The sequence below is a fragment of the Rattus rattus genome, chromosome 2 (assembly GCF_011064425.1).
Source record: "Rattus rattus isolate New Zealand chromosome 2, Rrattus_CSIRO_v1, whole genome shotgun sequence".
In the NCBI taxonomy this organism is placed as follows: domain Eukaryota; kingdom Metazoa; phylum Chordata; class Mammalia; order Rodentia; family Muridae; genus Rattus; species Rattus rattus.
This window is the reverse complement of record NC_046155.1, coordinates 16066394-16092209: the sequence shown is the minus strand read 5'-3', so window position 1 is coordinate 16092209 and position 25816 is coordinate 16066394. Positions and strand designations below refer to the sequence as shown.

At 42.7% G+C, this 25816-nt stretch overlaps 1 protein-coding gene across 1 annotated transcript in view; it reads right to left on the bottom strand.

Annotated features, from left to right (window-relative positions):
* Gnaq (G protein subunit alpha q) overlaps positions 1–25339 on the bottom strand; it is a 241284-nt gene extending 215945 nt beyond the window's left edge. Inside the window, exon 1 of the mRNA XM_032891682.1 lies at positions 24839–25339. Within this exon, the coding sequence (XP_032747573.1) occupies positions 24839–24974 (136 nt within the window). The 5' untranslated portion in view covers positions 24975–25339. The remainder of the gene's footprint in view (positions 1–24838) is intronic.
* Positions 25340–25816: the final 477 nt, after the last annotated feature.

The window sequence follows — 25816 nt, the reverse complement described above, 5'->3', positions numbered from 1 at the left end:
GAGGGCCGGAGGAACATCAGTGGACTCACAGGAACTCAGTTATAATGGTATTCAGTTACACTTCGCTATCAGTCAAAAAACAAGTAGCCTGAGCAAAGTCTGGTCCAAACCAGACACAAGCCTTAGCAGATCCTCACAGACCACAGCCATCAAGACGGACACAATGTCCCCCACAATCACCTATAACAACTCATGCTCACCTCAGCATACTATGAGCTCAGGATTCCTACTAGAGATTGGACACAAATGCACCATCTGCTCAGCACCTAGCAGAAGCCCAAAGTTCCAAGAGGGAAGCAGGGGCTCGGTGCTAATTGCATTACTTTCATGGACAGTCCAGGCTGGCAGCCACTGGAACACAAGTTCTCAGACTGTAGTACAGGGCCACCTTCCACAGCAGGCTTGCTATGTGAGCTCTCTTGGGCACAGGGTCCAACCTGAATTCCCATTATGCTCCGTAGGCCCCTATCCAGCAGACTAGGTAGGTATTCCAGAAAATATGGGGAAGGTGGGTGTGTGACTGCTTTTGTTTAGTAAATTTATTGTAATGTGTCAGCTAATTTCATAGTGCAATAAAACAGAACACAAATCCACTGTTTATAAAACATAAAATACTTATTTCATATTTAATTATATCACTATAATCATTTATATAATTACATACTATCTGACACAATTATGTCAATAAAAATATATTATCCTCTGCCTAAAAAGATCCCATTTTAGGACTGTCTTCCCCAACTAAGATATGAAACCAAATATCTTCCTTTATGAACATATACAGAAAGCAAAACAAAAAAGCCGTCTGCTAAACCAGAGGGCAAACCTATTTCTCCTTTTTCTGTCTCGTGGAGATTGCCATGGGTCTATCTTCCAAAATCCCAGCAGTCTAAAAGATTTTATGGTTTCAAAATGAATGAAGTTTATCTCCAACAGGTTCTGAAGAGTGCAAATAGACTAACACAAGAAGGCTAGCAGTTATCCTTTAATTTTCAGCAGTAAAAGAACACTTAGAAACAGGAAAGTGAAAAACTCAAAAGTATTTTGGTTGTTTTGCAAACAAAGGACATTTTGGAAAATAAAGGCCTTTTTTTTAAAAAAAATGTGTAGCCCAGGCTAGCCTTGAACTCATGATCCTCCTGCCTCTGCCTCCTTCAGCAAATCCTACGGGCGTGCGCCGCCACAAAAATAAAGACCTTTAAGCTAAAAATTTTTTAATTAAAAAAATATAGTCTTATAAATACAGACTGTGATGCTGATAAATGTATTCGCTGTACTGGCCTACTCAAGCAATCCACCCACTGGAAAAAAGAAAAGACAGAAAAAAAAAAAAGAAAGAGAGAAAGAAATCCAACAGCTTCTGCAGCATCTGACTTTGCCATGGGTTCTTGAAATTTATATGCAAGAATACACAGATTGCAGAAATTCACATAGCCTTGCATCTGTAATTTCAGCTGACAGAGATGAGCATGAGCAATTTTTCAGTTGCCCAAAGTAAATGTCAGCAGAGCCAGGGACTTTATTGATCACTGGAGCTACTCTGCAGACTTCACCCACTCACTGCCCTAGCTATCCCAGAGGGACTGTGATTTATCTGCATATGGACAGCACATTTTAAAACTCAGGTTTGGGTTTTCTAAGGAAACCTCCATAAAGGTAAAAAAAAAAAAAATTGTGTTAATCATACCCAAATTCTACCAGTGACCCATTGTAAAGACATGTACAGATCAATTTTTAAAGACTGGTGTGATCTTTAATATACTAGAATAATTCTCATGGATGTAAAAAAACAAAACAAAACAAAAAATAAGTTTGGGCATTTCAACTAAGCTACAAAACCACGTTAGGAAAAACATTTGTCTGTGGCCACACAACTGAGCATGCCCAAGCTCACCTGATCCAGAAGCTAAGCAGAGAGGGGGCCTGGTTAGTACCTAGATGTGAGAAAAGAAGACTTTCAAGACCCGCCATGATACATAATATAAAGTGGTGAGACTGCCCCTCTAGAGGTGGCACAGCCAAATCTTCACACACTCATCTTTTATGTTAAACTTTAGGGGGAAAACAAGCAGTGTCCTGGGCTGTCCACTCTCCCGGAGTCAGTGTGTATCCACTGTGGGAGATCTTCTGTGCGGCCCACAGCTCAACAGGCTGGGTGAGCACCTGATCACTGCGGCATCAACTAAGACAGAGGTCAAGGGAAGTCAGAGGCTCAGAGTCATTTACTACCAGCTCCTTCCCTGCTACCACTCCTACTATCTCAAGAAAACAACATTTATTTTATACTAATCATCTAATCATCTATTCCTGCACACACACACACACACACACACACACACACACACACACACACACACACACACACATGCTGAATAATACAACTTTCACTCAATTATCCAATTTCCTAAATGAGAAATTTAAACATTGACACCAGCTAATGTTAGTGTTAAAAATGTAGCATAGTGTGAAAATGCGTAATGTACACACATTCGCAAATTGGCTCTCTTTTAAGAAGCACTTGCCTGGGGTTGGGTATATAGACCAGCTTGCAGAGCGCTTGCTTAGCAAGCATCAGCAAGCATCTGGACGGGGTCCCTAGCATTGTGTGAACGGGGTACACTGGCGTAAACCTGTAACTCCAACACAGCCATAATCTCAGCACTTAGGAGATGGAGGCAGGAGGATCACAAGTTCAAAACTGGCCATGGTTATGTGGCCAGACTGAAGTACACAAGACTATAAACAAACAAAGAAACGATTTGGCTACAAAACAAATGGATAAAACTTCTTTTCCTAAAACATTCCTTTTAGGAAACTAGAATTCAGAAGAAGAGGGGAAAGGGGAAACAAGTCCTTCCGTCTGTCCATCCTTCCTTCCTTAATAATAACGGTTATGATGAACTATTGGCACTGTGAACTTCAGGATGTCAGAAGAGGCCATGTACAGCAAGAGCACTACACGGCGATGGGTGCTAGTGCTCATCACCACTGTCACCACCACAGCTACAATGTGCAAGAGACCCATCAGATCTTGAGTGCTGAGATTACGGCTATGTTGGGGTTATAGATCTATGTCTGTTCATGCAATGTTAGGGACCCCACCCAGAACCCAATGCATGCTAAGCAAGTGCTCTGCTAGCTGGTCTATATACCCAACCACAAAAGACTGCCTCCTGTGACATAGAGACTAGCTCACAGCCAAGGGTGGGCAGGTACCCCTTCTCTGGATTTCTCTATTCTATTCCCTTGTACTCCTACCAGCATAGCTCAAACTCTTAGGTCAAATTGTTAATATGCTTTTGGCTCTACAAAGTTATATCCAAAGCCTGAAATCTAAAATCATACTGAAAGGTGAGGTTATATCAATCCTGAAACCCTACGTGTGAACATATGTGGGAGTGAACATGCTTGTCAGTCCTCCAGGTTTCTGTGTATCTCCTTCTTTCCATCACAAGCACACACACAGCCACTTACAAGGACTCCCAAAGTCTTTGTGGTTGGCACACTTCCTACCAATTGAGCTCAACTGGATTTTTTAGGCTTCCCCAGTCTTGAACTATTATTGTCCTCAATCCTGGATTTTCTACTATACTGGCTGTCCTAAAATACTTTTCCTACAGCATGAACAATAGAGGGTTTTTTTTTTGGGGGTCCTCTTATGTAATTTCCATGAACCTATCCTAACAGATTTATCTACTTTCCTGATAATGAACTGGATAGGTTCACAAACACTAGAAATCTGGAGAAAAAGCTTGAGTGAACTTGATACTGGAAAAATATTCCCATAGAACAAGAATAAAATTCATTTAAAAAAAAAGTATTCTCAGAGAAGGGGAGAAAATCCACCTAAATACCAATGAAGGGATATGGGGAAATGCAGAAAACTGATCATTCACAGATCACAAAGAGGACTAGCCGCACAGAACTACAATGAGAAAAATGGAACCCACATTAACACCCAGGGAACAGGCAGAGCAAGGTAGGAAGAGAACACCCTGTGTATTCCTAACTGCTATGAACTTCCTAATAGGAGTCATGTGAACAAGAAACAAAACTTCCTGGAGTCATGTGCATCGTAGTTCAGAAAATAATATGAAAATAGTATTTACTCCGACTTTATCACACATTATACTGTGTTAGTTCATATACAGGTATTTTTTGAAGAAAAACTAAGGTAATCAGAGACAAGCTTGGTTCCTGTTTCATGAGAGATGATCAACAGAACTCATGATATTGTATAAAGAAGTTCCAGGGAGCATCATGAAGCCAAGTTCGATAACTAAGAGAATTAGGTATATTCTAGTAGGTTCCAATCTACTTACTTTGAGGCATAGAGCCTGAAGCTAGTTACAAATTCCAGATGAATGATGAAAGCTTTCTAGCAAACAGATTAACTGAACAGATTAATCCTGACTGTTCAAGGGACAGACTAACACAAACGGAAGATATGACGAGGCAACTCCAGTGTGGGGTGCAAGCTTGATCTTTACAGCACATTGGTAACTGAGACTCTGTAGTGACAGCTCTCTGGGAAGGACATCACATGTGTTCGTTAAAATCAGCAAGACTCAGAGCAGACCCCCTGGGAAGACAGACAGCACAGTGCTCTTAGATACAAGTCTCGGACTTCATCCTTACATTTTGTACACAAGTATGAAACTGCCACACTGAGCCCTACAAAAATATGTACAAACATTGCATTAATTAGAAGTTTGGCAAAGCATAATAGTGCACGCCACTAACCACGGCACTCTGAAGGCAGAGGCAGGCAGATCTCTGTGAGTCTGAGATCAGCCTGGTCTACATCACGAGTTCTGAGATAGCTAGAGATACATAATGAAACCCTATCTTTCTTTCTTTCTTCCTTCCTTCCTTTCTTCCTCACCTTCTTTTATTTCTCTGGGGAAAATATATTTTTTTCTCTATTCCACTAAACAAATTAATGGAAAAAGGGTAAGAAATCCTCACATAAGTCAACAATACTAAGGGAGGTTGTGGGGAAAAATCTCAAATGCCTGAAGCAAGGAACACTAAATGGAACTTCAACTGTTACCTGCCTGACTTGGGGGAGAGGTTCTTAAGAGAAACTAGAGTCGAGCCATGCCAGTCTTCCCTCTGACTTCACCTAAATCAGGAACTGAGGACTAGAAGCAACTGTGCTTTGGCCAAGTGGTTTAGCCAGGCAGACAACCACTCACCATCACAGGACAATCCCCCACAGCAAGGCTGTCTGACACCAGCTCTCATCAAAGCTTGGCTCCCCAGAGTCAGGGAAACAGACTCAACACAGAGAAGCAAGCGAACGTCAAAGACCTGGAGAGAGCGCCATACAGCCTTCACAATACTGAGAAATGCGCTAAAAATAAAATACATACCATGATCTCTTGCCAGTGACAGGGAAAAGACACGAACTCAGTACGCATGTGCGCACCCCCCCACACACACACACACACCCCTACACTGACATCTCACACCACACACACCACACCTACACCCACACACATACACACCACACTCCATACTCCACACACACACCCTGAGCCCTGATCTTAGATGAATAAGCTGGACAAAATCTATAACAATCCTAAATGAAAATAAAGGCAAGGTACAGAACACAATAAAGGGAAGAATTTTCTGGAAGATGTATTTACTTTAGAAACTGAAGAGAAATGAATTGGTTCGGCTTTGACTTATATCAAGAAAATTTAAAACAATGTACTCTGCTGAAATAGGAGACTAAAAAGAGATGGTAAAACAGAAGCCGCCAGAGAGTTACAGAAGGGAATAAGAAAGAAAAACTTGCAAAAACTGAAAGTGAATTTGGAGATAATAATACAACATTTCATTCATTCAACCCCAATTACTGACACTTGTTCTTTATATGCTAAGCCCTGCCAAGTCAGTGACACAGGCAATCTGAGCAAATCTCACTGGAAGGAACAGTTAGAAGAAATCAAAGAGAAGTTGACAGTTCTGGTGGAGGAGCCACAGAAACCCAGTTATGAATGACTAGTATGCATAAAGAAAAAAGTCACTATGACAATATAAAAGGAAATCATACATTGGGGGAATCCTTGAACTACAGAATAAATGTGCATGTGGACTATGTACTTTGTCATTTAAGCATAGTTAAAGGAAAATAAGGACAAAACAGAGAATTGAAACCTGCAGACGCTCTTAGGTTCCCATGCTATATTAACAAATCTGAATAGGCAATCAAAAAGAAAATGTATTCAGACTGACTTCTTGCCAAATTTAGATGTCAGCAGACACTACAGGGACATCTATTATGTGAATAATGTAACTAACTAAAAAGAGATATCATGTGTGTCTCTTATACCCAAGAAAATCAGTGGAAATTACTTCATCCATGAACACTTTAAGTTAAAAAAAAAAAAAAAACCTATCTGAAGTTATCTGAAGTCTAGGGGTGTCACTCAATAGAGTGCCTACCTAGCATGCACAAGACCCTAAGTTCAAATCCCTAGTACTGGGAGATAGAGATAGTAAAAGTATATTCACTTAAACAGAGAACTCATACTAAATGTTTTAAGTTTTTTAAAAGATTTATTTACTTTATATGTGAGTACACTGTAGCTGTCTTCAGACACACCAGTAGAGGGCATCAGAACCCATTACACATGGTTGTGAGCCACCATGTGGTTGCTGGGAATTGAACTCAGAACCTGTAGAAGACAAGTCAGTGTTCTTAACCGCTGAGCCATCTCTCCAGCCCATGCTAAATGCTTTAATACATACAGAATATAAATATAATAAAACTTGTGGAAGAAACAAAATGATGTCTTACTACTTGCATAAAGTTCTTTAGACTTAAATTACAATAATTTCTCCTGCTGATCCCAGTATTCAGTATGAAATCAAAGTGTTAAGGAGTTCTTAAAACACTGTGAAAATGCGAACGCTACCCTGTGAATTTTAAGAAAGAAATCCTGTTCAATCGTCTTCCAAACACTGAAGACGGCACAGACTGCAGCAGGCTTCAAAACCTTTGGAGTCCAGACAGAAGCCACTGAAGAAAGGAAGAGCCTGGAGCAGAAGAAGGACAAGCCAGGAAGATTAAGACAAATGTGTCTGAATGGTGGCAGCTGTCCCCACGAAAGGGGCAGAACCAAGGAACCAGGTTAACTCGTAAACACAGAAACAGTCCTGAAGAGCCTACGGACAACACCTGTTATCATCAGACAAAGGGAATTCAGCTTTTTCTACATTTAGCCATTAAAAAGACCATTCATAAAACACAGACCTAGAAAAAAATGCCTTAATAATTCACAATTTTACAGTGCTCTTAGACTGTTCATCATCCCATACATTCAGCACTGTCTCTGAAAAGACTGCTTCAGACATAAAACATGTGTAAATTAAAATGCTACTGCTACCACTCACCAGTAAGATAGGAAGATGTTTGTAAGCCTTGTACTGCCTGTATGTTTATAATAAACAACAGAAATAAAATGCATAACACAGAGATAAAGCACTTGGGAAAGCAGAGAACAGAAGTAATACAGATCAGGGGACAAGTGAGTTACAGTCAGAATGTCTGCTTTCACAAAAAGAATTTATGTGAGTACAGCCATAGCAACTGTCAATCAAGTGTTTCTGTGTGAACGGAGTGGGTCAGTTCCAACAGAAGCAATGTGTCCTGCCCCCAACAGTACAGTGGACAAGAGAACAATATACCCACCGCTGGTCCAGGTAAGCAAGACTGCCTGCTGCACAGGGTGGAACCATAATAAACACTGCTTCTCCTCTGAAGCTGACAAACTGAGAAAGAGCATGTGTGATGCTACTAAGAGCTATATAAGGTACCAGTAGAAAGATTACAATTAGACTACACAGCCTGGAGGCCGCACTTTAACCCCAGCACTCTGACACAGAGCAGGCAGATAGATCTCTGTGAGTGCCAGACCAGTCTTGGCTACAGTGCAAAACAGAAAGAAGAGGAGGAAAAAAACAAAACACGGAAAGTAGATTACATCACTCTGAAAGTATCGACATAGAAAATACAACATAGGAAAACCTAGTTCAGGAGCAGCAGCATGGCTCAGTGGATTAAGGCAATTGCTACCAAGGCTGCTGGCCTGAGTGCAGAGCCAGGACACGCAGTCCAAGGAGACTGATTCTGCAGAGTGTCTTCGACCTCCACTCACAGGAGAGTACACATGAACTCACACAAAATTAATTAATAGTAATTAATAGAAAGCAGCAATAGTAAATAGAACAGAAAATGTCCAGTGTGGTGGTACAATTCTTTAATAATCATATATCCATATGTATATATTTTGTGTCCACAGAATAAAAATCAACTGTATACTAGGCTGTAACAAATTCTAAAATATAAAAATAGTAAAGGCCATATTCTGTCTAAATGACATAAAACAAATAAATAACAGAACCTCATTCCTACAATGCCTACACTAAAGAGGCTAAGGCAAGGGGACACGAGTTTAAGGATAGCCCAGATATCTGTCATGAGGCTGTCCCAGAAAACCAAAAATTAAAAAGAAAGGAGTAATGATGCATATCATAATTTTAGAATTTCTACCAAAGATAGCAAGGAGAAGAGAAATGCAAAGCCTTCGACAGTTCTAATTAAAGTCAAGAAAATATTAAAGAACTGAAGGATTTTAATCAGTCAGAGAAAAAGTGCCAAAACTAGAACAAAGGGAATGAGTAAGGAACATGCCAAGAGCATCCAAGGGCTGCAGACCAGCCTTCCCCCCAGTGAAGCACTGCGACACAGACACCCATGTTTAAAGCAACACAGGTAGAAGTCAAGCTGAATGCAAAGGCTCCACCTGCAGTGCCAGCCCTTGGAAGGCTGAAGCAGGAAGATCAGGCTGTTCAAGGACATCCTGGACTACATAAGGTCCTGTCTCAAGAGAACTGAAAAAGGGAAGGGACTAAAGGGGATAGAAAGAGAGGAGGGAAGAAAGGGGAAGGAAGAGAGAAAAGAAATAAATATATAGCAGTGAAAAGCTTTAAAAAAGAAAAAAAAAAGGAAACCAGGTATGCATGATAAAATAAAAAACACGAGAGGCTAGGGGAAGGCGATTTTGAGGCTGGCTTGAGCTACCCAGCAGGCTGGAGCCTAGTTTAGGATAACATAGTGGAGCCCTCTGTCTCGAACTCAAAACAGGAAAAGAAGCCAGAGTCCTACCTGATGCCATAGGCGAAGATGAAGTCAAACTGGACCAAACTGAACCAAAGCATGGCATGCAAGTAAAGCCATAAAACTCCCAGTACAAATGGAAGGGCAGTTCATGACCCTGGATTTTAAGCATGGTTTCTTAACATCTGACACTTAAAGTAGAAGCAACAAAGAAAACACTGATAGACGAGGCTTCATCATGATTAGAAACTTCTCTGCTCAGAACAAGTTTACATACAGCAGTCTGTTGGACGGCCTGACTATTCTTACCCAACCCTTTGGAACTTTTGGCCTAGGGCATAATTTCAAAGTTCTATAAATACATTAGTAATGTTTAAGTTTAAAGTGATGTTTAATCCAGTTATGGTAGCACACGCCAGTAAGATATGCTGAAGAGGTGGCAACGAACGCTAAGGCCACCTGAAAAGCCATATGGAAACCTACTTTATAAAAGCTTCCTAAAATATATATAGACATGAAAGGAATCTAAATGAAGTCACCATATAGTAGGGTAGACAATTCCCCAACTAGACTATGCCAGCAAGTAAAGCCTCCAGTGCATGATTACATCATGACCAAAGGGGTCCCATGGACCTCATCTCCCACACAGGTATCACAGGCTATTGCCAAGGCAATTGGTTGTTCTCCACAACCTGACAGTACGGTCCTATTGCTAAAGACAGCACTTACTGTGTCATCCAACACAGAAGCTTCACTCTGCTGACTAGTGTTCACAGTGCTGAAAGATACTATACATACCACCACAGAAGAAAAGCAATCATCACGCTCTCAGCTACACGCCCCTGAACCTACAACAGGGACCTGGCTGCAAGTTATACTGGTACAATAGTGGCATAAATGTTACGGGAATAACTAAGCACTCTTTACAATTTGAAATTAAGGTTCACTCCATGAGATGGAACCTATACCTGAAATTGCTGACATGGCCAAAAGCCTGACACTCATAGGATAGGGCATAGCCTAACCTACTACCATTATTATGCCAAAGGAACATAGAAACAAAACAACTCCTAATGACCTATTACCGTACCCACAAATCAGAGCTTCAGTCAACACTCATCAAAGAAGCTTTTTCTTGCACTAGATGGGAATTAATAACAATGCATTGAGAATGAGAGACTTTGGAACTCTCAGTCCTAAATAGGATACCTTCATCAAAGGCTCCCTTCAAGACTCAGATCTATGCAGAAGAGGACAGTGGAAAGAGTCTAAGAAACAGAAGTGATGGATGACTTCAAGGAAATAGTTTGCTCTAGACCCAGAAGAAACGATGCATATAAGAACTCACACAGACTGCAGCAGCAAAACCAAACTTGTATAATTTTAGCCAGATGGGATCCCAATACTGAATGAAAGAAGTCGACATAAGGTCTACCCATAACCAAGAAGCTGTCTGTAATTGATACCTGCTGGCAAAGGGCAAATCAGTTCTCTATGATGAATGGAGTGTCACCGGGTACATGAACCACTCAGGGAGCAGCTAGCAAACATAAAATGAACTCCATGCTTTTTTCTGTGTGAACTATTTTTTCATTTTATTTTCTTAATTTTTGATTTTTATGCTTGTGTTTTGTGGAGGTTTATTTTGAGAGAGCAAGCGAGCATAAACTTGGTTGGGTAGGGAGATGGGAAGAATTTGAGAGGAGTTGGAAGAGGACTATAATCAAAATATACTGCATGAAATAAATATTTTAAAAAAATAAAAAATAAAATAAAGTGATTCTTAATACTCTAAATAACTAATGCATTTGTTAAGGCTCCTTTTCTTTTTCAAAGATACACTTTAGAGCATTTTTGTTAGTATGTTTTGTAGGCAATTTAGAAAAGAATACATAGCCCATTCAATAAAACACAAATAAAGACAAAATTATTTTAATGGCTGTCAATCAGACTGTCAATTATAATCCAGTGAGGGCTAAAGTGGACCAAAGCAGTAACACTGTCAACGAGCATGAAAGCAACCCCATGTATACTCTTCTGAAAAACAGAATCAGATGTTAAATAAGCTTCTCCTGAGTTGACAATCCCATGCCAAGAATCTAGCCTTAAGGCGGTATCACACAAGTGTACAGACAGGCACCCCTACAACAGTCACTACAGCACTAAAATTGTCCTGATGGAATTAAAGTGAAACTTCAAGTACAACAATGATAGAACTAGTTCTCCAGGCCCCTGATATTTTATCATTTTTGCCAATTTCTGTGGTAAATACTCCTACCACAGCCAATTTCAAACCACCAAAGTGAAGGCACTGGGTTTTGTAAAGCTGAGACAAATTTTGTAGAAGCAGCTTTTATGAGCTAATGTAAACTAGCCGCCTTCACATGATTCAAATACACTGGGGATGGGCAGCTCTCCAGATAGAACATTATGCCCAGCATGTGCCAGACCCTGGGTTCAACCACAGGGATACTTATAGGCACGCACACCATAACACTACACTGCTAAAAAGCTGTAATTAGGATGTGAAGTTTCTATACTAACATAGCAGTGCAGTGTACATATTACTGGATAAAATATTACATTGAACAGCTTATGAAAAATGTGAATGACATGCATACTTCATTACCATGTTCAAAAAGAACCATACCACAGTACTAATAATGCTGCATTCAATTGTGTGTGTGTGTGTGTGTGTGAGAGAGAGAGAGAGAGAGAGAGAGAGAGAGAGAGAGAGAGAGAAACAACACAATAAATAGGATTTTCATGCATTATCTACAACACAATAAGATTTTTTTTTTCTTTTCTTTTTTTCAGAGCTGGGGACCGAACCCAGGGCCTTGCGCTTGCTAGGTAAGTGCTCTACCACTGAGCTAAATCCCCAACCCCATGAGATTTTCATTTTAAAATAGAATATACCGGGGTTGGGGATTTAGCTCAGTGGTAGAGCACTTGCCTAGCAAGCGCAAGGCCCTGGGTTCGGTCCCCAGCTCTGAAAAAAAGAAAAGAAAAAAAAAAAGAATAGAATATACCAAAAGATCAACAAATTTGGCTTGATAATAAAAAACTTCCGAATAACGCAAAACAAAGGGAAAAACAACAAAGAGCAAGTATGTCAAGTTCAGTACATATGATAAAAAGCTAATCTCATTTATATGCTTGGAGCATAAATAAGCAAAAAAAATGAGGATACAAGTCAAAAAAAAAAAATCTAAGAAAGTCAACTAAAAACAAATATGGCCGTGATGACTGTCACTAGTGATTGAATACAGATTTCAAATGCAATGACTCCCCATATAACACTGCTCACAGTGGGAATTAAATACAATTGTCTAAGAATCATGTTGTTTTTTCACTTCTCCTGACCCAGAAATAGAATTTATATATAGCAACTGTCTTTGTTTTAAAAGCTACCTACCCAGAACTTCATCAGGTACTATTTGAAAGAGAAACATTGAGTATCAAGCATTGTGAATGTCTTCAACCCCAGCACTCAGAAGGCAGAGAAGCAGGGCTCTTTGAACTCACTCTTCTGAGTTTAAGGCCAGTAGGAGCTACACAGTGCTCCAGGCCAACCACAGCTACCAGGTGACCCTGTCTCCAAAACAAAAGGAAAGAAAGAAAAAAGAAACAGAAAAACCTACATGTCAAAACAGAAAACTGCTGGGCTGAAGAAGCAGCTTAGTAATTAAGAGCACTTGTTGCCCTGCAGAGGACCCAGCCTCAGTTTCCAGCACCCACGTGGTGGCTCACAACCATCCAGGGGACTGGATGTCCTCTTCTGACTTCCATGGGAACCAAACTCATATGGTGCACACATACATGAAGGCAAAGCACTTACACACAAAGATAAAATATTTTTTAAAAGAGAAGAACTGAATAAATTAATATAATTTCTCCACATGGAGCATTATATACCCATATCAGATGTAAATGTGAATTCTGTCACACCACACAGAACATGCTTACAACAGTATCAAACTGTATAGTGTGATCACACCTGTGCAAGACACACTAAAAAATACAACAGAATAGGAAGGAACAGTACCCAGAAAAAGGTCATAGTTCTTACGTTATATTGGAACATTCTGGATATATTTATGAATTAATTTTAAATCCATTTTTCAATTGTGTGTGAAAAAAAGACAAAAATATAATTAACAGAATGGAGTGACATTTACTCAAAGGTTAAAATAAAAATATCATGTATTTAAGAGTATAAGAAAGTTCTCAAGTGAAAAAAATGTTTTCTTGTCCCAAACTTGAACCCTTTATTTTCTTTTCTTTTTTTCAGAGCTGAGGACCGAACCCAGGGCCTTGCCAAGCGCTCTACCTCTGAGCTAAATCCCCAACCCCTGAACCTTATATTAAGTGCAATGTTTCCTCACTTTTTTACTACATTAGAAAGAACCACCTGAGAAAATATTACATGCTCATCTCTAATTATAAATAGAGAGTAAGCCAATATAAATTCAATACCACTAAGGAAGAATACTCTTATAAATTTATATAAATATAAAAACTAATTCTATAACTGGGTGACTTGGGTCTACTGATACACAGGACATTAGCTAGCCCTCTCTCAGAGGATTCACTGTAATTTGAGAAGTAATTCATAGACTCTAGGGATTTAGGAAAACCCTAGAGAAGACTCAGTTCCCAATGTATGCATGGTCAGGAGCAGAAATCCTACCAAAAATATGTTTTTCAAAGGTCTTTGTTTTACTGTAATGAAACAATTCTTTACCCAGAAAATCAAGAAGCTAATCAAAATCCTGGAAAAGCTACGGCACCTACCGCTGGTGATAAGAGACAGTGTCTAGCATTGATAACCATTTCTAAGGGAACATCTTAAATGACCCAATGTAAGAAATATAAAAATGAGAGGTAGAAGCAGGTAGAACTCTGTGAATCTGAGACTAGTGTAGCCTACATTGTGAGTTCAGGACAGCCAGAGCTACAGAGTGAGAGCCTGTCTCAATCAATCAATCAATAAATCAATAAATAGGTAAGACTGTCCATAGAGCATTAATTGTTGTACACAGCCAAGTCCCTTCCCCTCCAAACTTACCACTGCAAGCCAGGAATGTGTTACAAGGGCTCAGTTAAGACAAAATTATTAGTTCCATCAAAAAGTGAGTCATGAAACTGGTTTCAAGTATCTTTTTGTTGTAGCACCCAGTTTTTCAAATTATTCATTTTCTCAAGATATATTTTTCCAAATTTGAGTCAAGAAATTCCATGCAGTTGTTACTGTGCAGCTCCATTTTCAATGCTGGTCCCAGTTTGAAACAGACACTGGGCATTCTTCAAACGTTAGGTCAGAGGGCTCAAGTGTAATTTGCTTCTAGAACAGCAGGCTCAGCGACCACCTGCTGTGGGTCAGTGCTCAGTGTGCAGGCCTACACTCAAGTCTTTTAACATCTACATTAGAGGACTGGGGATATGGTAACTAGAGGAGCAGGCAGGAAGTCCTGGACTCCATCCCCAGTGCCACACTGAATTGAGAATGGTGGCCCAGGCCTATAAACCAGCACTTAACTTAGGAGGTAGAAGAATTCAAAGTCATCCTCAGCCACACAGTGAGGTCTGCTACATAATGAATTCAAGACTAGCCTGAAAAAGAGAAGAACCTGCAAGAGATTTAAAGATGATAACCCCCTCGATGGGTGTCTAGACCAAAACGGCTAAGTTCTTTCTAAAAGACCTGCCTCTGAGTATGAATCTTTCCGGCAACAACAGCTCATGGTATTGCTTATCTTCTTGTTGCTTTGGGCAACTGAAATGTGCTCTGCAATAGGAGAAACAAGTCAAATAAAGGCATTTCCTGGACAAGAATGACTCAAGTCACACCCTCATGACTTACTACAGGAGAGCAGGCTTCTCAAAACCTAGTTCTCAGTACCTCAAACAATTGACAGAAAACAAAAACTAAGAAAAGCCACGGTGCAGCCAGGCTGCAAGCTTTCTTTTTAAATGTGGAGGGCTCTTTCCAAGACGGCTGTGCGTGAGCTCCGTGCTGAATATAGCCACTCTGCTGGAGAATGACTACAACATACAGTCCTGCCATCCAACCCAAGCTTCCTGGACTGTGTGCCTCCCAGTTCACCAGCCGAGAGAGGGACAGCACCATGAGGCGAGAAGGAAGATCAAGGGATCACTAGGGAGGGAGCTGGAGATGCAGCACTGGCCTGCTCTTCATGAGGGAGGCCTCGGAGCAAAAAACTGACATTTCCCCTTTGCTCTGTGCTCTCCTTCCAGAGACTGCTGAAGACACAGCCACGGCCCTACCACAGCAGCACCCTCTGCCTTTCCACACCTTGGATCCCATCTCTGTCCTCTGCCCTGGGACTGTTCTGGCCCTAAAACTGTCCAACCACAAACCCAAGAGCAAAGCCAAGAGCCTGATACTAAGATAACAAGAAGACAGCAGCTCCAGTAAACCAGGACGTGGCAGTGTCATCCATGGGCCTGGCACCTCTGCAGAATCCGGCTCTTCTCAGTTTTCCTAAGACCTCAGAGACAGTCCTGATGTTGCTTCTTTGACCACAGCCCTTCTAGAGATGCAGACAAGTGGCACAGGAAGTTGTTTTCTTAAGGTTCCTCTTAACTGTGCATATGCCAACTAGAATGGTACAGAAGCCAGAGCATCGAATGCATCTATAACAAACAGTATGAAGTTCTTTCTCTGCAGACCTCTGTCACGGATATTTTCTTGTGTATATTATAAGCCCTAAGAAGATGGGCACCGTGATATGATGATGAGGAGCACAATTGCTCTGCTTACTGACGATGCATCTCTACTGTTAGCTTCAAATGTAAAAGAGGTGCCCCCCCCCACCCCATATCCCTCTTTGGAATATGAAGCCCTCAATGCGCACCTCAGGAGCCCGCCAGTGGTCATTCACAGACAATGGGGAGCAGAGATTATTTGTAAGCTAGCCCAGTGAAAGAACAACAAAAGGACCAAGTCAGAGGAGGCTGGCTTGGGTAGTTTAAAAAAAAAAAGACCCCTGCCTAAGCAGACAGGGCACAGCAAGGCCTCTCCAGCTCCACCCCTGTGCTGCCCAGGATCCTGCCTTTCCTGTAGGAAGCAGGAGACCCATGCTGATATGACAGAAGGATTTTGATACCACTCCCTGTGAAGACAGAGCTACTATCAGCAGCACGCCAGGCAGCAGGAGGGAGCGCTGGACAGCTAAGGCCTCATTCTCAGGCTTTGCTTACTGAGCACCCTATCCAGCCCATTTCCACCATTAGCAGGGTTGCTTGTATCACACTGGAGTTACTGCATCGAGGAGAGAGAAGATCCAAACCAGTCCGCAGGATCCACCAAACTGGCAATGCTTCCTTACAAAGCTCCTGAGATGGGAGGAGATGCCCTCCCTACATCCACATACTCAGACCCCTCATCCACAGATCAAAGGAACTGAAGTCCAAGGTTACAAAAGAGAAAAAAAGGGGGGGGGGAACAGGAGGAAGAAGAGGAAGAAGAGGAGGAGGAGGAAGAGGAGGAAGAAGAAGAGGAGGAGGAGGAGTTGTTTCTAAGTTCACATGGTCCTTGGAAATCTTTCTCCTAGAATTTCTTCATTCTATGTCTCTACAGAAAAAGCAAACTAAACAAATGAACAGAATTACCCCCTAAGATCACTCTATAGGGAAGGAAAAAATACAAGTAGGACAGGAACACTTACTGCCTTTTACAGGTTGGAGGAAGATATACATTACTATCCAAAACATACCATAATAGTGTTTGATTATTTCACTCTGCCATCATGTCAAACCATTATGTGACTTGTCAATTCTCAAAAATATACAAGAGCTACAGAGTGAAGAGTTAAGTACTTAAGTACCTTGCAATTCTTTTAAGGGCAAACTATGTACAAGAATTAAAGTCATTCTGTATTATTAGAACAAGTCGCAGGAAATGGGTCATCTCTCTAGGACAAGAGGAAAATTGCATCTGCCTTGTGCAGAAAGAATATACATGTATTACAAGGCAAGCACTGTGTGTGTGAAGTATGGTAAAATATCAATTCAAGTGGCAAAAAATACTACTGCATCTTTACCTTGAAACACACACATGCACCCCTAAAAGAATACACCCCCTGGGGCTAACTGGATATAACAAACATACACCCTCCCTAATGATCTGTACAGAAATGCAATCAAAAAGAGACCATATAAAGGCACTAAAGTTACTGAGACCAGAGTGTTCAAAACACTGCATAACAAAGATGTGCTGTTACACCACACTCGCTGACAGCCCACAGGACCTTCCCCATTCCAGCAAACACATGGTATATCCTATTTGCAAACCCAGCAGCCCATTAGATTATCCTGCACTGGCTCACTAACTCTCTGCTGGTAATCATGAACCAATCTCAAGTCCCTGCCCTCTGAAAAGGAAGGAAGAAGGAGTTGACATTCTGCATTCTGTTCGGTAATGACGTATTTTGCTTTGCAGACCATAGTACAAAGTGCAAAAGAAAGCCAATCGTCTCCTTTCCTGATCACAAACCCTTTTCTTTGAATGTGTCAAAACACCCAACTTCCCGAGCCAGCTCATTGCCACATGATGTCTGACAGAACAGGGAAGTTCTCTAAGTCTGAGAAATTATTCCTGCAGGGATGTGTAAGGACCCTCACTGGTGTATGAGAGAATAAATGAATGGGTAATATTCACACGGGGTGTGGCACCCAAGGCTACACACCTAAATAAGAGCTGGGCAAGCAAGCACCTCCCCAGAGATCTGCAGCTTCCAAGCACTAAACAAGATAACACTGCTGCCCATACAGCAAAGGCAGTGTAAGAAAGGAATGTTTAAAACAATGGCCTAAAAACATGAAAGAAATTCTAATTCCAGCCTTTAACAAGTAATGACCAAAAAAAAAAAAAAAAAAGAAAAGAAAAAAAAAAAAAAAAAAATTCTTAGATGAAGCAATTCATTCATGTTTTCAATACTCCAAAGGGGGGGGGTGTGAAAACCAAAACCACAAGGTTATCTCCAAGAAATACGCATACTGGGTTCTAAACATAACTGCTCACTTCCTGTGGCAAAGCCAAAACACCTCATTCTACCTCCTTTTCCTTAATTTGTGGATCAGTTATTGTTCCCTTCTGTGAGGTTTCAGGACTATAATGACATTAATAACACTTCAGACCCCAACCCCATCGCAATCCACTAAACACTTACTTGAAACTACTTTGTTTCTACAGCAATCCAACTGTCAGGATCCCGGATTAACCCTGCAGTAAAGGAGCACGGCTACTCTCCTCTCAGAGGTCTTGTGTGTCTAACAGCACTCCAGGGGAACAGCTGGAGCTACTGCTTCTCACCCTGAGGCAATGTGACAAGGAAACATTCTCAACAGAAAAAGAAGGAGAAACCAGGGAAACCACAAGCACTCCACCTCCTAAGACACAAGGCCTCTTACAGTGTGCCCTAGGTGGCCCACTACTCGACGAAGAGGAGAGGAAAATGGCGAACACACAGAAGAGAAAAGCATTAGAGAAAAGCAGGAAATTTACATCCATTGCCTCCAACTGCTCTACTCTCTTGGGGGAATCCAGCTGCCTCCACACCCCTTGTAACAGGAAATAAAATCAGCTATGCTTGGTGAGAGCCACATCTTTCCCCTCCAGGAGCTTCCATTCCAGGAAGAAACAAAACAAAGGTCAGTGACAGGCATAAGACACATCCATTCCCTGACCATCTACTTTCCCTGTCTGACTGAATTCCAGAGAAGCTCCTACAGTGGTCTATAACACGTTTTTTGCCTTTTCTTCTGTATGAAGAAGCACCAGAAAAACCAGCCAGCAAGGCCACACAGGCAACAAGCAATTAAAAAAACAAGCCTAGAGACTCGCTCCGTCCTTCGTTGGCACATAACTAAGCAGCACTTCACGGAGCACATAACTTTGCACACAGAAGTGCTTAATATTTCTTTATGTGGACAACATCTGATAGGTGGCCATTATTTCTTAATATATGACTAGTAAGAAATTCTGGAGGAAAAGTTTATTTCCCAGTAATTGGTATTCGTTTAGTCAGTGGATTTGAAAGATCTTCACAATTTTATGAACGATATTAATTTTGTTCTTTAATACTGAACTATAAAGAGGCTTAAAGTGAAGCTCAGCAGTAGAGCACATAGATTAGCACACTTGGGTCCTCAGGTTCAATCTCCTGCACGAAGAAGTAAAAAATAAAGACTTTTAGCAAAAACTCAGTGCTGTCTTCAGAAATGACACCTAGGTTTGGAGGCTGACTACAGGCCTAACTAACATGGCAAATTCTGTTTGGGGCTCACAGAACCACATCTGTTTATGTTTCTGTATAACGTAGATTCACAACCACTTTGGACTCTAATTCATCCTGTCAGTATGTATGGGTCTTTTTGCCCTATTGCCACTTAATGGGTAAGAAATCAGACATCTACATGTCAGGGATATAACAAATAAGATGTGATCAAGGAACGTCCTCTATTACATTAGCTACAGCTGCTGGCTCAAAACAGTTGTCCGGATCAGAGAACAGTTTTCCCTCGTGGTACTCCATTCAGCAAAACAAAAGAAAATGCTCTGTTTACTGTGCACTCAGTTACTGCCACCGATTTAATTACCAACAGTCGTACATCTTACCTTCTATTGCTATTTCACACTTCCCTAGGATTAATTCTGCACAAATCTTAATGACTACCTAAAAGCCATTATAGAAGCTTCCCTTTGAATACTGTCACTGCTTGGCTCTCCAGCCAGGAAATGAGTGTTTAAATCTATTGCTACAAATCTATACATCGCCCTCGATCCAGTACACCAGGTCTTCAGGAGACAGCCCCTCCACAGCAGGTCTGCAAAGGACACAGACCCTCCGCCTCCTCAAGGAGAAACATTCCCAACCTGAAAATGGCTTCTCTCTTTTAAGACATCTCCTTGGCTCCCGGTGTCCGTGCTTCAACAACCAATCAATAGTCCACTAACATCAACAGAATAACAATTCCCTTCAAAGAGAACCTGATCATCCTGAAAAATTCTGTTCGTTTTTTTCTCTACTACAAAGCTTGCCTGGGTGGTGAAGAAAAATCTTTCCCCCGTTCCTGCTGAGTGTAGCACAGCACATATAGCCTTATCGTTACAAATGCTGTTTCAGGTCCTTAAAATTTCATCTGAAACACAAACCTAACCATCTTTATTAAACACTCCTGAAAACTGAAAACCTCGTATAGAGGAAATGAGTCAGTTTTCCTAAATAAAAAAGAAGCTATCAAATGTATTCATGGGAACAAAACAGCTACTAGAGTGCTCTGGTTCTCTTTTCTGCCCCTTCATACATCTGCTTGAAGAGATCTAGACAGAATAACTTCACAGAAAAACCAGCAGCAGGGTTTTAATTTAGGTCAAAGTTCTCTGATGAGGAAATGACTTAGTCTAGGGCTGACTGACAGGTATGTGACAGATAGGCATCCACATAACTCCATGAAGTCTTACTCGGAAGGCTCTGTCACAGTCAGCCCGACTGCAGTCTTCACGTATAAACACTTTGTTTTCTGGGGTCTGTTTTGCTTGTTTGTTTTAAGGAAGAGATACATCCCAACAAACACTGGTATTTAGAAACGTATTAAATACTTTAAAGATGAAAAAGCACTAAAAAGAAAAAATGGTTGGTCTTTATAACAACACTGTATTTTGATATCTCCAGAATGTTTTTATTAGCGGATTCAGGGTAGTCAACCCTCACAGCTACTGAGGGAGAACTGGAAGGGTACTTAAACGTGCACAAAGCAACTCCCTGACTGAAGCTGGACACGGCCAGCTCACAGCCTCCCAGGTCCCTTCTTGCTTTACACCGACAACCTTCAATACGAATCCAGTTCCTAACAGTCTGTACTCCACCTGCTGAAGTTCCCTCATGTCAGTATATATATATATATATATATATATATATATATATCAATTACAAACCTTTCTGATAATCAGAGAGGGAACATTAAAAATTCACTATGATCAATGCATAATGGGAAAAAGGCATACATAAAAGAATGAATAGTATAAACTAGCCCTTATGTAATAAACAGTAATCGAAGCATAGAATGGACTGGTTTTTCTCACATTGCCATTCTATAAGCATAACTGATTCTGGGTTAATGGTGCAGGCCTATGATCTCAACTGGCCAAGAGGATAAAGTAGGAAGACACAAATCTGAAGTTTCCCTAGACAACTTAGCCAAACCCTATCTCAGAAAGTAAAAAGAGAGCAGCGGCTCCATGTTGGAGCACTTGCCTAGCAAGTGTGAGATTCTGGGTTCGATTCCTAGTATCAAAAGCTGTTCGATTCCAACACAGGCAGCACAAAGCACAATGTGCTGGAACATGCTCATGGCTCAAAGAAGTACATATGTTTTTTTCTAAGATCACAAAACCAATTATTAGCAAATACTAAGACCACTTTTCCAGATCTGTCCTAGAGGCTGGAATGTAGATGGGAACAAAGGAACAAATCTTACCCTGCATAATAAGGTTGCAGAGCGGGACACAGAAAAAGGCTGAAACGTCTTATCTCATTCCTTTCAAAAACCAAACACATATATTCTTCCATTTAAGACTGACCTAAACTCTTCTGTTTTCAATAGGAAGAATCTATCAATAAAAAGGGATTGCTAATCTGATGACTAAGGTCTACAGAGTAAATATTTCAAACACCTGTAAAAAGAACAACAGGGAGAGAAGTGATGTCTTTAAGAAACTGACTAAAGCTTTCCAGTGAGAATCTATAAACTAAAGCAGACACTCAGAGCCATTTGCTCCTCAGAGACTTAAAGATAAATCAGCAATTAAGTGCTGTGATCTGTGTGCCACCAACAAAAATATCTAATGAATAGTCATGAAAGTTCAACTTTAAAGGCAAGATAATATACTTTTACACCTAGTAAGTGTTAAGTATCAAATACCTTCTACTGTATCCTATATAGAATTTAAAGCTTTCCTTGAGGTGTCAAAGGAAACAAACGCTAATGTGAAGGATCTAAAGAGAATAAGACAGAAGTTACTAAGTTAAAATGAAACTCTTTACTGTGATAAAATGTCAGAGATCATTCTTCAAGTAGAACAAGATCAAAATGTGTAAGCTCTGTAGAATAAATGAGGCACATACTAGCGTAAGTGCTGGATAATGACTCAAAAGAGCCTTACTGGCACACTTGATTATCTAGTCAGATAACCAGTTTTGTGATACCACCATATTTTAATAAGTAAATAATACATTGCTCCCTTGCAGAACAGTTTCCTTGAGTGTCAACCTTGAGTTAAAACTTATTTGAAAACAATTTTACACAGAACTTCAACATGAAGCGTGATCCCTCCATGTACAGAAGCGATCAAAGGTACTAATAATGTGATGAAATATATTCTGTAATCTCCTCTGGATAGATGTTGGTAAAATGAACGAAAGAACTAGGAAATGAAGACTACTCCCAAGGCAGCAGACCAGGAAGGAGCCCCTCCCCCAAGCACTCCCTTGTTCAACACTCATTTCCCTGCTAATCTCACACCCATACACACAGAGAGACATTTACACTTAATGTCTATCATGATTACACAAATAATGTGGGTACTGCGTTTGGAAGAAGCCTATCCACACTGAGAACAGCCGTGATTGCTAATGATGCCCAGGGCTCCCACTTCTGACAGAGAACTGTATGTTTTTTTTAAAAAATGTTGTTCATAAATGCAGGTGCTGAATCAACAGCAAATTTTCTACCACCTCCACCAGTCTGTCTCTGATGGGTGAGGTGGGGCCATGTTTAAAGCCTGCTCCAATCTATAATCAGTGAGGGAGGGCCGCCACACACTTACACCGACCACGTTTTTAGCAGTAGGACTGGGGGGATTTCCCCTCAGGAAATCATTCCCATGTTCATTTTTTTTAAAGCATAGCATATTATTAAAATACACAGCATGTAATTAAGTATCTCTATAAGTGTATCCCCCTCTCAGGCATTTAAACCTAGGCCCTCTGACAAACCTAACTCATGGCTGCCTGGAAACCTCGAGCTGTCAAATTTCAGGCAAATAAGTTTGGTTAACGAGACCTCAAATGCCCTGTTCTTAGCTAAACACAAACATATGAAGACTGTAAACAAAGGAAAATTAAAAGCCAGGTCTAAGAGAAAAATCTCTAAAACACATGTTTTTCCTCTTAATTGTATACTGGGACACCGTATATTTATTCCACTTGCCCTTGCTTTTCCCTTCTCAATTTAAAAAAAAAAAAAAAGAAAGAAAGAAAAAGATAAGGCATTCCATTTTCAGCCATGAGAAGAAACAGAAATGATGAGGGTGGGCAGACTTACCCAATTTCCCACTCCCCTTGCCTGATTCCCCTAAAACCCACCTTTTTATTCAGCCCCTTGCCTTCTGTTCTGTATGAACACTTTATATGTGCACATTTACCTAACTGGGTTTCAATATAAAAACCTAAGCTGGGGAAGGAAACAGCATTGGTAGCCATTTGTGATTGTGATATTTTGCTCCTGACTATAAGTGATCCAGTACATAAGCAGTTCGGTCCCCAAGGTAATGGGTTCCTGGAGCCAGCAGATGGACTGCTCCAGATAGAAAAAAAAGAGGGGAGGGGGGACTTCTCAAGTCCCAACCTACGATGCAATATCCTCTTCTTACAGAAATGTTTGAGAAGCGTTATTTTTACTCATACAAATAAACACAAGTGCTGACATTTTTCAGGCCTGTTCCTGCAAAGCAGTTCATGCTTCCTACCACAGTAGCAATAGTTATGTCATGCTAGCTTGTACATGAACCCTGATCGCTTGATTCCGAACATCCTCTCAGAGATAATAATCAATATAGTTCCTACTTGAAAATAGCATTTTCTTCTTAATTTCGTGTTAAAGCAGAATGTTGGATTGTCATTTAGAAAAAAAAAAAAAAACGAGATCTGAGGGAAATTTTCTCGAACTCTTCCCGTTTTTCTTGGAGCCCAGATGGCAAGATACTAAAATGTCCGTTTTAAACAAAAGGTTTCTGTTTGTTTCCAGGAGAGTAACTGAGAGGCTGTGCTGGTTTCCAGTAGAAACTGCTGTGAATTCAGGCATACATCTGGGTCGCCTCATTAAACAAAAGATAGCCGTCTGCTGTCAACAACCACACAGTACAACACTCCCGGATCCTTCATCTTTATCCAGAAGGAATGGTGCAGAAGAGACGCCTGTCACCATCCACTGCCCATGCAACTCTCTGGGGTCACTCCTGTCAGTGGCCTGGTGGCTACAGTGGAGCACATTTGGGCTAGTCTTCCCGCCCCGCCCCTGCCCAGTACGTTAACCCGGGTTTCTTTGGAGCGCCAGCCAAGGCTTCCTCAGCACCTTTCCTAGCTGAATCCAGACCCTAGTCTGCTCCCCGTTTCCACCCTTCCCTCTCCACCCTACAACGCGCCACAATGGACGCTGGCCTGCCACCGCACTGCACGCCATCGCCCACCCGCGCCGCTCGCGCGGACGCTCAGCCTCCCGCAGACGCGGCGCACAGAGCACGGCCCTAGCTGACACCGAAGGCGCACACCGCAGCTCCGGAGCCCCGGCCCTCGGCCCCTGTGTGCGCGCGCGCGGGTGCGGGTGCCGACCGGGAACGCGCGCGGGGAGGGCAGCGGCGAGCCGGGGCGGGGGGCACCAGGGCCCAAGGGCCGCACTCACCCAGCAGCAGCAGCTTGAGCTCCCGGCGGGCGTCGCGCTTGTCCCTGCGCAGCTGCCGCTCGATCTCGTCGTTGATCCTCCGGGCTTCCTTGGCCTCCTCGCTCAGGCAGCACGCCATGATGGACTCCAGAGTCATTCTTCCGAAGTGCCTCGCTGCAGCCCCGCCGGCGCCCTGCTCACACGCGCGCACACACGCCCTCCGCCCTCGCTCCCCCGAGGCAGCGGCGGCCGCGGAGCCCCGCCGCCCGGGCGCGCGTCAGGGACGAGCTCAGGGGAGCCGCGGTGAGGACGGCGGCCGGGCCCGTAGCCCAGGCGGGCCGGGGACGAGCGGGGCCGGGGCCTGGGACGCGCGAGGAAAGGCCGCCGCGCCCGGCCGCGCTCACACGCCGCCTTCTTGGAGAGCGCGCGCCCCTCCAGGCGCCGCCGCCGATGCTGCCCCAGGCTGTTCGCCCAGCGGCCCGAGCTCATCCACCGAGGCGGCCCAGCAGCGAGCGACCGCCGACGGCTCCGCGCGCCCGGCGCGCCCGCCCTCGCCGCCGCCTGACTCGGCTCCGGGCCCTCGGCCTGCCTGCGCCCACTCGGCTCGCGCGCAAACCGGGCAGCCGGCCGCCGCGCGCTCCCCCTCCGCCCCGCCTCCGCCGGACGCCCACCCGGCCCGATTGCCAGGCGCGCCGCGGCTGCTCAGTGCTCGCCCTCCCCCTCGCCACACACACACATTTTCTCCTTTCTCTGAACTGGAGCACAGATCCGGGAGGGAGGCGGCGGCGGGAGGAGGGCGGGCGCAGGGGGCGGGCGCAGCGCAAGGGGCGGGGCCGAGGCCCCTCCTGGAAGGCTCGCGCTCTCCTCGCCCCGCCCCCGACTGCCGGCCTGGCTCGCCCGCCGCTTCCCTCTGCGCGAGCCCGGGCGCAGCGGTCACGGCCGCTCGAGAGGGGCCGGCCGGCCGGCGGACACAGTCCTTTGGCTGCCGCGGGCCGCCGG